This window comes from Ctenopharyngodon idella, chromosome 15 (assembly GCF_019924925.1).
Source record: "Ctenopharyngodon idella isolate HZGC_01 chromosome 15, HZGC01, whole genome shotgun sequence".
NCBI classification, from domain to species: Eukaryota; Metazoa; Chordata; class Actinopteri; order Cypriniformes; family Xenocyprididae; genus Ctenopharyngodon; species Ctenopharyngodon idella.
The window spans coordinates 2677013-2695515 of record NC_067234.1 but is presented as its reverse complement, the minus strand read 5'-3'; the positions used below and the strand labels follow the sequence as shown (position 1 = coordinate 2695515).

The 18503-nt window shown below is 40.2% G+C and overlaps 1 protein-coding gene across 1 annotated transcript in view; it reads right to left on the bottom strand.

Annotated features, from left to right (window-relative positions):
• Positions 1–14432, bottom strand: part of kirrel3l (kirre like nephrin family adhesion molecule 3, like) — a 44583-nt gene extending 30151 nt beyond the window's left edge. Inside the window, exon 1 of the mRNA XM_051861560.1 lies at positions 13832–14432. Coding sequence (XP_051717520.1) covers positions 13832–13871 — 40 coding nt within the window. The 5' untranslated portion in view covers positions 13872–14432. The remainder of the gene's footprint in view (positions 1–13831) is intronic.
• Between the last annotated feature and the right edge of the window lie 4071 nt (positions 14433–18503).

Here is an 18503-nt window from a genome sequence, read left to right as displayed (position 1 = left end):
ACTAATTATACTGCTTACTAATGAACATAGAAAAAAGTTGAACATAGGAAAAAAAAAAATCCAAATACACACAAACACCATGCGCCTGGCCAGAGACGGGCCATCATCACCTCAGCAGGCACCAAAAGAGAGCTGTTAATTGGTGTGAAAACACACACACTGACTTGTGTTATGGGTATTCGATGAAGCTGGCACTTGTTAACAGGATACACTGAATCACAGGGAGAGATAGAGACAAAAGGGAGAGTGTTTCTGAGAGGAGAGACCCCACCTACTGCTAATATTTGTGATTTCTTTGTTTGGCTCTAAGGAACAGGGCTAATGAGTTCATCCCATTTTAAACTTTAGTGTTTTATAAAAATCCGTGCTGGCAACAGATTCAGACTCACAGGAAGTTTCCACTGACAAATAAGTACACTTCACACCTTCATGCTGGCATGCCTATAGTACAAACACCTTTGTACAATACAAATTGGATATAAAAAGAAAAACCACCCTATCTTTTTTTTTTTCCCCTACTGAGTTGAATCTGCTTTACTTTTACACTTAAGTGAATCCATTAATAACATTAGCAAAACAAAAGAGGTTTCGCACCAAGCTACTGCGTCACACTGGGACAAAAGGCTCAGCTCTAACAGAGCCTTTTAAGGTTCCGCTTGACAATTCAAGACTCTTTCACGGTGAGTTTGGACCATAGATTTCTCAGATGCCTGGTAAATGAGTGAAAGCTTGCAGCGTATGGACGGTTACAGGGCTAATCACTAGCATGGATGATCACTGAACCTCCCTGTGGCTCTGTTGAAAGGAGGTTTGTATTGGCCTCTTTGCCACTCTGTTACTGATCAGTCTGCTTAAGTAGCTTGTGATTGAGGGGTTCCATTAGAAGCCTATCCATCACCTCCTCTCAACAAGCTGAGTGAAAAAGTGAAGACATCAGCCACACCCCTGCACCAGCATCTAAGCTTGTCCACATTCATCAGAATAGTGCCAAGACTTTTTAACCTTTTTTATAAAATGAATAGTTCAAATTCCAAATTCAAATGGCCCCTTTGTTACGCTCTGCCTATCTTGGTTACTGTTAACTCAGACATACTTTAGAAAACATTTTGTGCAAGATTTTGTGTACTTGCAGTAAAATGTGCTCAAAGAAGTAAAAATTATGTTAATTTACACAATTTAGGAATTGTGACATTGCTAAAACTTGTCTTTTTTATTTAAAGAAAATTAACAATTACAAAAAAACATCAGAATTGAGACAAATGCTTCTCACAGTCAGCTGAGAAGAAAAGCCTAATTTGATCGTGATTACAACTGATAACATCAGTGTAAGTGAACAGAACACATTTAGTCTTCAATTACTATCACACTACAATGACCTGAATCAATACGTAAAATTATGTTAAAAGAAAAGAATGTGAATTAGCAACATTAATTTACCTCTGAGCAAATGGAGGTGTTCTTATAGATATTCTACATGGTTAATTGGTAATTAGAGCTGACGCATTGTTCAATCCACAGTATGTACTTCTTTAGATTCTTTTAAAAAACTGTAAAACAGACAAAATTGACCCAGCAACATTACCGTATGCCAGAACATGTTCATTCATGTTAATATAATATAACTACTTACTGAACAGTGTCTCCATGCTTTTAAAGCAATAAGCACATGTTTTGCTTTTTTGGCCATTCTAGTAGTACAAAGCTCAAAAGAGGCCCTGGAAAAACTCCCACAAATTCCTCTGCCTGTGAAATCCTTTAATATCTAAACAAGCTTTCTCAAAGCTGCAGCTCCACCAAAACTCAACAAAACATTGACTTTGGAAGCGAGATGCCAGTATCATATGACAGCCTATCACATTTGTGCTCTGTTTTCTAGGGGGCTTCTTAATTCATCACTAAATCTCCTCGCAGAAGGACGCAGCTCATATAGAAAGCTGAACCTGTATCTTCAGGCAGAAGAGTATCTCGCTTTGCCTGCTGCTGTAAGTGAGAAGAAACCAGAGAAGTGCAGTTCCAGCAGGAACACGCTCCTCATTCTCTCACCTGCTCTGAGGTGGCCCTGTATGGGAATGCTTAAAACCAAGTAGCCTGCTGCGTACAAAGCCGGTCTGGACCCCAGAGCTAGAAGACCTGCTGTGTCCTCCAATACCAATGCATCTTTTTCTCAGTATACTGGTGAAGCTGATTTTGTCACATCCCAGAAACATATACAATCCATTCGAGAAGAAAGAAAAAACAAGTGGCTTGAGGTAAAGTACAAAGCGGGTTGCATTAATGTCAGACCTTTTATTCCTGCTTTCTCCTTCTCTCTACCACAAATGAACCAGCCCACACTTCTTTGCCTGCTTGATGGCTTTTCTTATTTATGTATTTGTCCTTTCCTATTATGCTGTTACTAAGGATGGCAAGCAATTTTACCCTGTGTCCTTCTCTGAAAACAAAACAAAACATGGATGACAACACAGGGTACAAATAAGGCTCCAGCTCACACTGCATAATGGATACCTTCTTGAAAAGACTAGCAAATCTGCTTACCAGGATACATTTTAGATCATGCGTTGGTTTATCAGCATCACTAGCCAAGTTTTGCTGGTGAACAACATGGTTATATATACACCACCTTCACAGAAACTCGTGCTAGTCTAAGCTGGTCTTTTCAGCAAAGTATTGTGGGACTATGGAGCCCATTCCGTTCTAATCTGCATAATATTTATGCATGCAAATGCATAAAAAGTGGCATTTTGTGCTGCAGCTTGGTAAAGTTCTAAAAAGCTCAGGCAAAGTAAGCATATCACTTTTTTTAGACTTCATCTGTCCATACAGACTCATTATTCACTCCAAGAGACATTATGTTTAGCTAGCAACTTTTCTTTCTTTGTCTCCCTTTGTTCCTTGATCTCTTTGTCTTCTATCTCACTCCTTCCCTCTCCTATTTATCTCTGTCCTTATCTGTGACTGACAAGCACCCCACACCAGTGTTTACCGCAAGTCAGAACCAGGGAGAGAATTTCAAAAGTAAACAGCCAATATCCTGCACAACAACGCTGAGGTAGCTCTTTTCAGTGTGTATCGTGTACCTGTCCCTGTGTGTGTGTGTAAACTTCCTCTTCAACTCCGCAGAGAACTGCAGGGTTTGGATGCCTCACCCAGACAATAGTCACAGACCATTAGAGGTTTCTCTGTCTTTCTCCGTGCAGGGTTCAGCGCTGTAATCCGTTACAGCCCTCCCACAGCAGTAGAGCGGCTGGAATGCATCAATCAGGAAGGTCCGGGGGCACTCCCTGACATTACCTCATCGTCTGAAAGAGGCTGTGTATCATATTCAACCCATCAACACCCCCTCTGCTTTCCGTTTCATCCACCCAGCTCTGGACAACCTGTGCATTCAAAGCTTGTCTGCTTTGTTACGGCTTCATCATTGCCCCCAGGTGTCCAAAAGCCCTATCCAGTCTCCTGTGTCAGACAGTCACTTTTTCATCTGGTATGTCTTTGTTACTCTGTTTCCTAGTTTTAAACTGGGAGAACAGATGAAGGGGTTCCTTCACACCAGTACAAGGATATCCATTACCTTCAGAGCTAAGATGCTGGAAGTTAATCTGTTTGACCCCCCTCTCTTCCCTTTCTGCCTTGGCACCATTTTGTCAAGCTGCATGGACTCCAAAGCCTTCCGCACCTTGGCTAAACGGTTCTCTCACTTTTTTTGCCGCCATCTTTTCTACCTTCCAAATCATTTGATCGCTTCTTCTTTTTTCCAAAGGCACCGGCTTGTTTCAGATAACTTTGGATCGCTCGATAAAATTACCATGTTTGGACACATGAGTGACAGCGGAAAGCTTGTTTGACGCGCCTTGACTGACACCCCTCACTTGATAGCAAATTGGCCAGCTTCTCCTTCGACCTCCCACTGTGGCATTCAAAGCCATGCCGTAATATCCCAGCAATCAAGAAAAAGCAAGTGAAAGTAGACGGTGGGGAGAGAGAGAGAAGGAAAGACATATATGCTTTTCTCAATTTCTTGCCCAGCTGTCTGAAAACTAAACAGAGATGCCTTTCACCCTGATGTGGTGAAAGCTTGAGCAAGGTCTTCTCTCCGGTGTGGAGTTATGGTTAACGGTCGAGCTCACAATCACAATATTTGCGCACACATTCCACTGGGGTTTCCAGAGAGGAAGAACTATTTGGTTTAGGGATGTGAGTGTTGCAGAGAAAGACAGACAGACAGAGAGAGAATGAGTTCACAAATAGCTGATAATGAGGGTCTTCCTGTCTGCATGACAGTCTTTATGCCAAAGGCTCAAGTAGGGCTGTGCTGAGCTGAGATCTGCTGCTTAATATGATGCTATCTTATAATGGAAGCAGGTATAAGATCCTATCCTGATACAGAATCTAGGCAGCGTTAGCGGAACTTAAATCAGTGACCTACTAGTGCATGGGTGACATTTACTACAGTTGCTATATTGGTATGAAATACTCCTTAAAATTCAGTTTGTAGCTAAAACATATAACGTAACAGAAAAGCTTTAATTTGTTGTGCTGGATGCTATGGAGAACATCTTAAAGTGGCAGAACCACTTTTTTTTTTTTTTTTTTTTTATACAGTTTGAGCTTTATTCCAGACTTTATTAGATTAAAAAAAAAATGTTTAAAGGATTAGTTCAATTTAAAATTAAAATAACCCCTAACTTTACTTACCCTCAAGCCACCCTAGGTGTATATGTCTTTCTTCTTTCTGCTGAACACATTCAGAGTTATATTAATAAATATCCTGACGCATCTGAGATTTATAATGGCAGTGAACGGGGCAACGAGTATGAAGCCGAAGAAAGTGCATCCATCCATCATAAACGTACTCCACACTGCTCCAGGGGGTTAATAAAGGCCTTCTGAAGCGAAGCGATGAATTTGTGTAAGAAATTATGTAGCTTCCGCCAGACCGCCTTCCGTATTGAACTTAGGGAGAAAGTGTAACGCCTCTTGCAGTTCAAAACACTTACGCTACATCCTACGTCTTCCGTATTCCATCACGTCAGTTACGCTTTCTTCCCAAGTTGAATATGGAAGGCGGTCTGGCGGAAGCTACATATTTTACTTTATAACTTGTTAAATGTAGATATTTTTCTTACACAAACGCATCGCTTGGCTTCAGAAGGCCTTTATTAACTCCCGGAGCCGTGTGGAATACGTTTATAATGGATGGATGCACTTTTTTGAGCTTCATATTCGCTGGTCCTGTTCACTGCCATTATAAAGCTTGGATGCGTCAGGATATTTATTAATATAACTCCGATTGTGTTCATCAGAAAGAAGAAAGTCAAATACACCAAGGATGGCTTGAGGGTGAGTAAAGCTTGGGGTGATTTTCAATTTAAAGTGAACTAATCCTTTAACGAATAAAAACAGGCCTGTACAATGTAGCATGGTCAAAACCTAAAATGACTTAGACACCACTGTACTAGAGTATATAAAAAGTTAGCATCACATGTAATATTACAATCAGACAGTGGCTTTTTGAGAGCTTTTCTATCTCTCTCACACACACACAGTGTCTTCTGTGATGGAGTAATCATTAATTAAACAGTCAGACTTTGACTAATCACCCTACAAAGGCCATGCAGCTTTAACCACAAGACACTCATCTCAGCTGCCCCTCTGACACACCCTTCAACTGTGTGTGTGTGTGTGTGTGTGTGTGTGTGTGTGTGTGTGTGTGTGTGTGTGACACAAAAAACAATCAATTACTGTTAGCTGTCAGTCCATCTGAACTTTTCTTGACTCATTATTTGAAGTATACATGAATCCATAACTATAACAAACACAAATCCCAGAACAGATAAGTAATAAAGGAACATAATGTCAAATCTTGCTCAATGATTTACAGTACAACATTTTCCCCCAAACGTAAACACAAAAATCTAATATTCAATAAATAAACAGACAGATAAAATTAATGAACAGTTTTCATAGCAGAATTGGATTTTCCCACCGTAGAAAACATCCTCTCATATCAAGACCATCTTTAAGACCGGGCTTAGGGATCTCGGCCCGAGAGGATAATATGAGCCCAGATATTGCAGCAACATGGAAGATAAATTTCAATTTACTGTTGCTTCCTGTGTCACAGCAAGAGATATGAAATTTTGTCTTGGAGGACTGGAGGTGATAGTAAAATAGAAGCCAATGCGCGCTCTACCAAATCCCAGCCCATTCCACACACGCCTGTATCAAAACACTTCCTTGCTTCTGTTCGTACCAAATTGTGATACATTTCCCCCAGTAACCAGTGACACTTTTCGAATTTTGGGAGAAAAAATGCAAGCAAAGTGCTTCCAAAAATAGGAAATGAGTGTTTGAAATTGTGTCTTTCCTTAGGCATTGTTTTAATGATTTTCTCCAAATTAACTCTGCCACCCCTTTGTGATCTGGGAGTAATGTCAGCAGTAAACACCCTCTTTTTTTCCACTGTATGCAAATATTGGTGATTATCTGACCCTACTGTATCTCATCATCAGAATAAACACAATCCCCTCCCAAAAAAACAACAACATTGTTGACAGGAATCCCTAGGGACGTGGATACATTAGATACAATTCCGCTCTAGGAGTCACTCTCGGCCTTGAAAAACAAACTGTCCATTTTAATGTAACTGAAGACCTCCGATGACATCATTGCCCTCTTTTTCATTTTCTCCTCTAGAGGAAGAAGTCAGCACAATTCCTCTTTGTCCACTCACTCGTCTTTCCGCCCAAGGAAAATGAGGTGAGGATGTGGGTGGATGAAGACGAGGTTAGAGGAAGAGAGGGACTGAAAAAACAATGGAGATGGAGGAGATGGCCTTGTCCCAGAGTGAGGAACAACTGGCCACCTCTCCGCTATGCTCTGCCATTAGCCGTGCGGGCTGGAGACACTGACAGCTGATAACAAAAGCCCCCCTGAACGCAATGCCAAGTTCTTTATCTGTGTGCTCCTGCATGGGCAAGCTGATTACACCCTTTCCCTCCAAAACCTTCTCATTTGCTTTCTCTATTCCACTAATTCTCCTCAATATTTTTCTGTGTGTGTCTCTGTTTGGGGGGTGGAAAGCGGCAGAAAATCGTGGGTGAGACCCCAGGGTCGCTGTCTTATGTCTGTGAAAGATAATTAGACAATACGGCTGTGTGTAGCAGAAAACAGAGAGAGCCATTGTTTCAAGACCCCCCTAACCTAACAGCTGTATGTGTCATCAGGAGCACGGTTTGAATGTTATGATGGGCAAATGAGGGCGCGGGAAAAAAAGGAAAACAAGTAGTTGTGGCCTTTTCTCCACGGGAGGTACTATAAAAGTTAACTTACAGATTTCTGTTTTTCTTTTTTTTTTTACTGTAAAGAGAAGGTATAGCATTATCCTGATCCCATAAGTCCTATTCACAAGCTTGAATGTCATTCTCAGCAGCAGTCCCGGCAACACATATAAAATTCGTACGCTAGATTGTTGTCTGGGGAGAAAATCTCGCGATTTGCTCTCTGCTGTAAACAAAACTGACCTTTATGTTGAATTTGTCTCCGAGCGCCAACCTCTCCCTGTAAAAGAGCCCAGAGCACTCAGCCGCTCGCAGCCAGTCCATCTCACTCCGTTCTGCAGAGTGCAAGCGCATCAAAGCAGGCCAAAACTCATCCATATCTATGCCATACGAGCGTCTCCTAAATAATGCAGCAGTCTTCCCGCACCAGACAGATTCTGCTGCATCGGCGCTATTGTGAATCGTGTGTGTCACACACTTACTCTCTCTAACTCAAACGCACACACTTATCACTGAACTTCCTCGCCTTCCAACTTTGCTACTCCTTTTCAATGAGGAAAAACGGAGCCCATTTCTGTCTGAAGAGTTTAAACAATATTTATTTTTCACAATGTGACTCATAATTGTAACTTTTCTCACAGTTTCCACTTTATTTCTCATAATTATGACTTTATATATTTTGCAATTACAACTTTATATCTAACAACTATCATGTTATTTCTCGTAATTGTGACTTTATTTCTTATTTTAAACTTTGTTTTTACATTTACTTTACTCTGAGGTGAAAACAGGCTTCCACAGGTAAGAAAAAGCAAGTGAAGTGAGAAGAAAAGAGAAAAAAATTAGACTAATTCTCTGTGTTATTACCTTTACATTTTATGTTCTGCTTTTCTGATCTTTACACTGGATGTAGTTTATCTGATACTTTCTTTAACACAGACACACAACCTCATATTACACCACTTTACATACAATACAAACATTGAAGAGTTAGTTCACACAAAAATGAAATTTCTGTCATTAATTACTGTCGTTCCACACCTGTAAGACTTTTGTTCATCTTTGGAATATAAATTAACATATTTTTGATTAAATCCGAGAGGTATATGACTTGTCCATAGACAGCAATTTTCAAGGTCCAGAAAGGTACTAAAGACATTGTTAAAACCATCGACGTGACTACAGTGGTTCAACCATAATTTTATGAAGCGACGAGAATACTTTTTGTGCGCAAAAACAAAACAAAAATAATGACTTTATTCAACAATCTCTTCTCTTCACTGTCATTATCCTTACGCAGGTGACGCAGTAAGCACAGTGAAGGCTTCCATGTTTAAGTCTAAACACCGGCTCAGTATTGGCCAAAGCTGATCACGTGAGCAGCATGACGCATGCGTGTGATGCTGACGCAGGACGTTCTGATGTAGAACCTGGAAGCGCTGGACGCAAACAACGCATGAGAATGACACAGAAGAGAAGATATTGTTGAATAAAGTCGTTATTTTTGTTTTTGCACACAAAAAGTATTCTCGTCGCTTCATAAAATTAAGGTTGAACCACTGTAGTCACGTCGACTGTTTTAACGGTGTCTTTAGTACCTTTCTGCACCTTGAAAGTGTTGATTATATTGCTGTCTATGGAGGAGTCATATACCTCTCAGATTTCATCAAAAATATCTTAATTTGCGTTCTGAAGATGAACGAAGGTCTTACGGGTGTGGAACGACATAAGGGTGAGTAATTAATGACAGAAATTTCATTTTTGTGTGAACTAACCCTTTAAGCCTCTTAACAATACACATACATAAAAAAGTCATTTTCAGTCCCCATAAAGTCTCCTAGGACATTCAGCTCATGCATAATACAGAAAGCTCCTAAAACAAACCCAGAGAGCCAGAAGGCCAGAAATACCACCACACAACCCCACTCAATCTAAGCGCCCAGCAGTCCCCACCACTAATGGGAGGCCCTGTGTGCAGGTCAAACTATCTGTCCCTCTAATGGAGCAAGCTAAGACATCAAGACAAGACTGCAGGTCTGCAAAGCTGTTTGTTGGAGTGTTTACATGTGTGTGGCTGAGTCTGAAACCAAAGCCAGCTGCCTTGCTGCTCAGTCAGTCAATTACTTAACAGACAGCAATTTTGTATGAAGGCACCGACTAAAGAAACTTGTTTTAGACAGGCTTCCAAAGCGCCATAATGACGCCTAATGATCTAGAACAAATTCGAGTGAGTCTTAGACATAACTAAGAAAGAATTTAAAGATTGTAATTATTATTTCTCAGTTGACATTTATGAATAGACTTTTTTCTCAACACCACACAGGATTGTGGCATATCACAGAAAGTAAAATCAACAACAACAAAAAAAAACAAATTAAATAGTTATAATTATATATAATTATAAATAAAATTTTAGTGTTGTCAAAAGCACCAACTTCGATACCAAGTCGGTACTGAAATTTTAAAAATGTGACGCTTTGAGCGCCGTTGAGCGGATTCGTAAACATCTCTGATTGGCCACTGTGTTCACATGTTCATCAGATATGTCTGTGATTGGCTACAGTCAACGCACGGGAGCATTTGAAAGCATGCGGAAGTGTTTGAATTTGAAAGCGGGAGTGTTTGAAAGCAGGCGTCTATCAGCAGCAGCGGTCCGCCGCTTTCAAATGCTCCCATGTGTATCTAGCGTTCGGTGAAGAGCGTCATTGATGTCTATTTACAACATGTTTTTGAAGCATTGATCATTGTAGCCAATCACAGACATATCTGATGAGTGCGTGAACACAATGGCCAATCAGAGGTGTTTATGAATCCGCTCAAAGCATCACATTTTTTTAAATTTCAGTACCTACTTAGTATCGAAGTCGGTACTTTTGACAACACTAGTCAATTTATTCAGTCATTCACCTAGCTGATACTGATGATCAACCCTACAGAGTGGGACAGAAAGTATGTGAATGAGTATATGTGTTAGGATACAAAATGATAAAATATTAACAAAACAATAATGCACAAAGGGATAGTCGGCTATGTATTTCTTTTGCTCTTTACAAGGCGGAGGGAAGAGGGAGGAAGGAAGCAGTAGGCGAAAGTTTTATGATCTTAACACGCTTCCTTTGAACGCTGCCTTATGGGACTCGCCAACCCCATGCCAAAGGTTTAAAAAAAAAACTGCTGGAGATTACTTGGAATACTGATGGCACAGTGCAGCATAATTCCACTGGGAGACTGAGGGACATTCCGAGAAAGCAAATTATGGCTGGGAGAAAGAAGCGGCGGAGCTTTGTTAAGGGCATGCACATGAATATCTGGCACTAGGGGCTGGTCGCTTCAAGACTCTGTCATGTTCTCTGCTTCAATCCCTGCTCTTTTCTAGTAGTTCTGAGCCTTCGTCTTGTCAGACACTCTGAAATCGTGTGTGTGTGTGTGTGTGTGTGTGTGTGAGAGAGAGAGAGAGAGAGAGAAAAACAGACAGAGAAGACAAACAAGAGGGAGACCAAGAGATAAATGAGATGTGTGTTTGCACCTACGTTTGGGTGTGTATCTATCTGGGTGAGTGTGTAAGGGAGCATGTGTGTTTATGTGAACCGGGACAATCTTTCTCTCGCTGCGCTATCTATCTATGAGCCATTATTCAGAGAGGGAGCTGGTGAGTCAGATGTGAGCTGGTGGTGGTTTTTCAGAGTGTGGCGTGCTGCTTGTATAGATGTCAGGTGAGATGAGTGGTTCAGGCCGTCCGGGAGCCTCTCTGCTCCTCCCAAAGCAGCTGCCACCAGTCTGTCAAAGAATTGCTCTGCTACATCCTATTCTTCCCTCTCCCCCCCTCCTTCTGTCTTACTTACACACCCACTTAATGATGAGAAAAACATCTAGAGTGCAGCCAGGGTCATATTTTCCCCTTAAATGAGTTAGAAAGTCCACATAAAAAGCTCAATATTCAACATAATAGTTATAAAGAAAAACTAAGATTAACCTCTGTTATTGACCAAAATTAAAATAAAACCAAAACTTGACTGAAGCATAGCCTATTTTACTTTTATGCTGTGTATGATTATTACAAATTTAGAGCCTATTTGCGAACCAGGCAGGCATTTTATTAACATTTCCGTCTGAAATATATTTTCCCTCTAAGTTTGTGACGGTGCTAGGCATTTAGATTCAACATTTAAATTTAATTACCGCCTCCATCCGTGTCAATACGGCGGCCTCATTTATCAAAGAGACAGACAGAAAGCACAGCTTAACCGCCAATAAACATTTGTTTTTAATTCGTTTACTGGAGCGCAGACCGAAAGCGCTTTGCCTCGCTTGCGGTTACGCCGTTAATTGGGAGAAGAAACACTTTTGGATCTGAGGGGGCCGGGGGATTTTGAAGCCTTTATCTCGAGCTGAATCAAAGCCGGCGTTAATAATACACCCAATGAATAAAATATTTGTTAAAAGGCGTGGAAACAACAGACGCATGGTAAAAATAGGCCAGGCTCGAGGATGCTGTACTTCTCCGCAAATGAATCAAACCGCCTCTCTCAAAGCACACAGAATATGCAAAATATAGCGCCGCCTTTGGTGCGAAAAACAGCACAAAATTGACTACGGCTCACAACAACTACTTGGGAGTATATAAAGAGTACTGAGCTTTTAAAACAAACCTTGTAGATTGTGCACAGATAGACTTTTTTGTACTAGTTCGCAAATAATTTTTGTGGCGCAGTGTTTACATGCGTGTGAAACAGTACCTTGAATCTCACGAACCTAAGTAAGAACACATTAAAATAACAGTTCTTGCTTCATTTCGAGTATGGCATGACAAGTAATGACAATAACAGACTGATTTTGTATCCGCTACAACTTGATTTACTACAAAGAACCGGCTCATAAGAATTATTTTGAATGTCATTTATCACTCTGTACTTTTGTAATTCACAAAAGAGGAACCGACTCATAAGAGTCGTTCTATCGGAAATCAGGCTGTAGGCTACTTGTCGCGCTTGTGATTCACTAAAACGAACCGGTTCATTAGAATCATCTCAGGAATCGAACTACACAGTTTATGATTCATTAAAAAGAACCTGTTCACGAGAGTCATTCGTTTGTGAAACGGACTGCACTCATCGCGCTGTCAGAGTATAGTGCGGCGTTCCGTCCGCATAGGCGAAAAAATGTTTGTTCGAGAACGTTAATAGAATCGAAAGTCATCACGAATATTCGATTCCAGTAGGCTATCTTTAAAGAATGGAACCAGTTTTCCGTCCCCAACCGTATTCTGCAGCGCTGCTAGTCTCTATCAGAAACAAAGAGGCAGCACATTGAAGCGATAGCCAGCTCATTCACGCTCACAACATATCAGGATAGCGAGAGATGCCCGCGGCCACTACTACATAAAGTACAAAATAATGAATAAATCAACACAGCGACGAGCATAATCTTTCAGATCGCGCGCATTCCCTGCTCCCCTTAGACTGTATTGAGAAATGTCGCACCTCTGGCCGCCACCATTTATATTTATTTAATGCTGTTAAATTATTCTGTTTGAGAGAGGAGATGGTGCCTTCCTGATGGCGTTGGCTGTGGAATTATTAAGAGGTGTTTCTTCTGTTTTTGCGACTGTGATCAGCAGCACATCTCATGCAGTAGACCTCTGTGGCTTTTAACACACTTTTTCAAACCCTTAGAAGGGTGTTAGCTGATAGCCATTATCGTGGTCACACCTGGTTCGTTCTTTCTTCAACTTTTCTTTTAGGTACCAAGTCTGCTGTCTAGACGATGTCACTAAATGGGGCACTGAATATCAACCTCTAAGTCAACGTGTCATGTACAGTACAGCCTCAAGCCCAGTGTGCATAGATACAGTAATGCATTAGTCAGAAACGCAGCCACTTGTTCCACTGTGCTGATGTTCATTCAAAAAAGTTCCCAAAGCGCATCCATTCTATCCATCACATATATATATATATATATATATATATATAAAACACATTTTAACGATCAAGTTCTTTATGTCCCAGAGCTATTCTTCATATCCACAGACAACCTATAGGCTAAATAGAAAATAAACTGCCACATTTACAAATAATAATAATAATAATAATAAAAATAATAATACGGCACTACCACGTTTTGGACATATGCCATTATTAAGTTCCTTGCGGTATCAAGCTAATACGTGTATTTATTTTTTTTTTTTTTTTTAAGTATTATTAGTATGTTACGTACCATATGATACCATCACTGTATACGGCACTGCTTAAGTACTTTTCTGTAAGGGAGCAGTATCAACATCAGCTGCGTTATGCTGGTATACTGGACAAGTTTAATTTCCAAATTAGCCTTGTTTGCATTTGGCGCAGTGCCACTCGCCCAACACATCGCCAGGGTCTCACTATATGTCACAAAATGCAATTATGACACAACTAAAACGACTGCGTTAACTTCAAATCGGAGCGCGCTGAGCTATAGGTAACCGCGTTATGATTAGGTTGACGCAGCGCTACGGAGTACACAAACATTCGGTTTGATCATTAGAATAGTTGCTGAACTAAAACAAAACGTCTTACCTGTTCCTAAAAGGCACAATGCGATGTAAAACCCCAACATCTTTCCGGAGTCTTCAACACTTGTCCTGCAGTCCAGACTGAAAGTGTGCGCACGAAAGCTCCGACTGGACTGACTGTGGAAGCTTTTGCTGGTCCTCGCCCACCTCTTCAATAAGGTAAAAAAAAATTAAAAAACCCCGCAGATTATGTTAACCTCAGCTCGGAGAGCTGAAAGTCTCTACTGCCATCCGAACACAGTCTAAGCATCAATGCTGGTTGTCTCTTTAAAGTTTAGAAGTTTCTTCCGATCGTTCCCTTGTATTTCCCTACACAATTTTGTTCAAATCAAGTTGCTTTAATGCGCAGGTCTTGCGTCAATCCAAATACTTGGAGTAAATCCTCCGTGTAGATGATAGAAAAATCTCCGTTTCTCCTGATCAGCGGGGCTCCGCTCGCCAGTGCAACTGAGCGCGTTTCAGCACCACAAGCTCTATAGCGCACATAAACGCCTCCTCTTGCGCACAGTCCCCTCTCTGCTGCTCTGTTCGCTCCTCACTCTCTTGTTTTGCAGCGGCAAGGCGAGGATACGATCCGCACTGACTGTCGTAGTACTGACTGGATGATGGCTCGATGAATAAAACAGGCGCTTTTTTTACTGGGGAACATCGAGTTTGAGAATGAAGTAATTCTCAGTCCACAGGGACAGCCGTTGGCCTACGCCCCCCGGGTCCTGCGATTGGTTAAGGGTTTAAACTATAGGGGGGTGACTTGCAGTTGGGGGTGTTTGGTCCTTAAACAACAGGGGGTGCTTGGTTATGCGCGCCTCTGAATGAATAACTGCTGGGGAAAGTAAACAGGTGTGTCCCGGAGCAAACAGAGTCTGCGGAATAGATGAGCTTAATGGGCTTTCTTTAAATAATGACTCAATATACGTGCGATGTGATTTATTCAATGTGTATTCATCTAGTCAGTTATTATTGTTTATCAGTTTATTTACTTTATGGATTTGGTCTATGCCCCACATATATAGCCTAAGTCGATTTGCACAGCATGGAAGGGAGACAAGATTTCCCAACTTATTTGATGATTTTTATTCTTTATGAACAAATAGTAGCCTATCATCATAATATCCATGAAACCACAAAGCTGAAAAAGTGAGTATAGTTACAAAATAAGGTTATTTCCCAAGGCGAAATAATAGACTAAGTAGCGTCATCACATGCTGTTTAATACAGTGATTGGTTAAACAGCTGCAAATACTCAAATAAACCAAGTAAACTGCAAGAGAAAGAACCAATGGGGACTGTTTTTGACGTGTCAATCAAAATTGCGATTTTTTTTTTTTTTTGTGGCTTTGTATTACATAAACAACTGTAAAACAGACAAACTTCAGTCAAAATGCTGCAGTAAAGCACTGGTTTCAGTCTCATATGTGTGCTATGCAGTCTTTTGATTTCATAAACAGAAGTACCGTCCAGTTTTTGTGTCATTTTCGCTTATTGGTGTTACAAAATAAAGCCTTCGAACCGTAATCATCGATATTCACGTCCAAGAGCAATTCTCCAGTGGAAAATCCGTATTTCGGTAACTTGATAAAAGAAATAAACAAGTAAAAAAAAAATAACGAAGTTTTTGCGACACCTCCACAGTGTGGCGCTCTCCAGCGCGTGCTATTTTACGTCAACGTTCGGTTCCATTCACTTTTCGTTCGCTCCTTTCCCATATAGTGCACTACGTGCCATTCACTGTCGTAAATATTTACTTCACCATATTTATTTTCAGAATTGACTGTTTTAGCAGTATGCTGACATTCATGCTATTGAAGTTTTGTTGACTGACGAATAATGAATGAGTGAACCTGTGAGTGATTTCGGACACAGCGAATAGTTCAGAACTCTTCTTTTAGCCGATTCATAACACTCAAAAGAACGATTCATTGCAGCAGTCGGATATCACAGGTAACGCCACAATATATTTCATCCGTCTTCGATGTCAGTGCAGCTGACAAGTTGATTGGGATAAGCAGCTTGATCAGTTGGATTCACACTTGTTCAAAAGGTACGACACTAGACTTTTACCACTTTATTGCTGCTTGAAAACGATTACCTGTATTTCTTCCACCTTTGAGAGAAAAAAAAAGGCTTGAAACTTTTAGAAATTTAGTCAAAGACACTATAACTATAAAACCATTCGGATGGTTTTGGTCTCTCCACCCCGTTAAGATTTATTGTCGTTGAGGGGATCAAATGTGAGACTGCCGCTCACAAACACATGCTGATGAGAGAAACAGCTTGCTGGACGCGCAGATGATGGGATTCCTGTGAGTTGAAAGAGACGAGGTTGAGTAAAGGGGCAACAGATGATCTTTAAACAACAGGGTCTCACACCTGCTGTGAGTTCAGAGTAAACATCAACAGCTAAGTTTACCAAGTCTTGACAGGGTGTGAGCCAGACGTGCAAATTAACAGCTACTTTAATCCAGTCAAGGGTGACGTAACTACTTAGTAGGCTGGTGTTTTAACTGCAGTATACAGTAATTTTATAACCTCACACTAAGGGTGCTCTAACCCACCCCAGGCCTTTGAACACTTAAATAATTCAAATACTTATAAGAGGGTTTTTAAACTGTAGATTTATTAATAATGAATACAGTTTGATATTTACTAAACTGTTCTTGGTTGGGGGGTTGGATAGAAGACTACAGTTAAGACGTCGTTTGCATGGTAATTGTAAAGAAAGTCATAAATAAAGCATGAGGTGAAGTTATATGGAAATGTGCCTCCACAGGAAATGAGAATATTTTAACAAAATATTATCTCAGACCCATTTGACCTGGGGTCAATTAGAAAAGAAACGTCAGCGTCGACGAGGACACGAGGCTGAAATTAACATTGAAGCTTTCCCCTCTCGTCTAATTTGCAAGGCTGATGCAAAGTTGAAATGAAACAACTATATTGTCGTGAGATTGCGGTTTAATTTGGCGAGGCGCTAAAAAGTCAATTCTGATCTCGCTCTGATGGACAACAAACACGGCTTCCTGGGCATTTGTCCTGAAGACAAACTAAAATGGTGCTCCCTCATGGAGAACATTTTCTTGCTGACGTGGACAAACTGTTATTGTGCTGTTGCACAAAGGTTAAAATGTCTTTTCGTCAGTCTTAAAATGGTCTCCTCTACATCCCTTAAGTAAATATTGTATCACTTAAAGGTCAGCGTTCCTTCTAAATGTATAAATCAGAGCTGGTTTATGTCTATTTCATCCAAATGTCACAGGATATTGCTATTAATAGTCTCGGGCATATAATAATGTCAGTCTTGAATTTCAAATGTCTCATTTTATCAACCAATATGACTTCCCAGTGTAAATTAAGTGATGACATGTAGAATTATATTGTTACTTTTGAGTCAGCATGAAATAAAAATGAATTCTTTCTTTCATCAAAATGTAATTAATTTGCTCTGTCTCTGAAATAATGTTCCTTTTTTTTTTTTTTTTTTAGTGATAGAACTTTTTTTTTTCTTAACCTCTTCCCTCCAACCTGTATCCAACCTATATCCTATCAAATACCAATGGATAAAATCAGTTCCTATCTTACTTTTTTCCCCTGTCCTGTTTCACTCAGAGATGTCACATTCAATATGAAAATTCTGTCATAATTCACTCACACACAAGTTGTTCCAAACCTGTATGAATTTCTTTCTTCTGCTGAACACAAAAGAAGATATTTTGAAGAATGTCGGTAACCAAACAGTTGATGGAACCTATTGACTTCCATAGTATTTTTTTTTTTTTTCCCATACTGTGGAAGTCAGTGGGTCCATGAACTGTTAGGTTACCCATATTCTTCAAAAGTCTTATTTTGTCTTATATCTTCTTCATTTTTTGGGTGAACTATCCCTTTAAGTAAAATGGGTTGCAAATTCCATTTCATGTTGACTTCTCTTACTCATTTTTTTTCTCCACATTTAACACAGTTCAAGGCAAGCATACTATTTCCACCTTTCATCATTAAAAACATCAGGCATCAGTTCAGAGTTTAGTGCTGAGTGGTCCTCAGCCTGCTACGGTCAAAGTTCTCCTCCCTTTACATCAACCATATAGGGAAAATTACAGCAGCTTTTACTATAATTGTGTTATTGAGTACAGCCTTGATCTGTGTCAACCATAACTCTAAGTACTGCTACATGGCAATAACTCTTTCTGCCTTTACCTATGCCAGGCATCTTATGCATTCCTATTATTGTTTATATCATGCATTTGGTTAAAGGGTTAGTTCACCCAAAAATGAAAATTCTGTCATTAATTACTCACCCTCATGTCGTTCCACACCCGTAAGTCCTTCGTTCATCTTCAGAACACAAATTAAAATATTTTTCATAAAATCCGATGGCTCAGTGAGGCCTGCATTACCAGCAAAACACTTTCAATGCCCAGAAAGCTACTAAACACATATTTAAAACGGTTCATGTGACTACAGTGGTTCAACATTAATGTTATGTTATAATGTTACTTTTTGTGCATGAAGCTTCGAAGCTTTGCAAATCTTTTGTTTCGAATCAGTGGTTCGAAGCGTGTATCAAACTGCCAAAGTCACGCCCCCCAGTTGTGAACCATTAAAATTTCGAAACTCTTATGACGTAACGAAGCCTCGTTTACTGAAATCATGTGACTTTGGCAGTTTGATACACACTC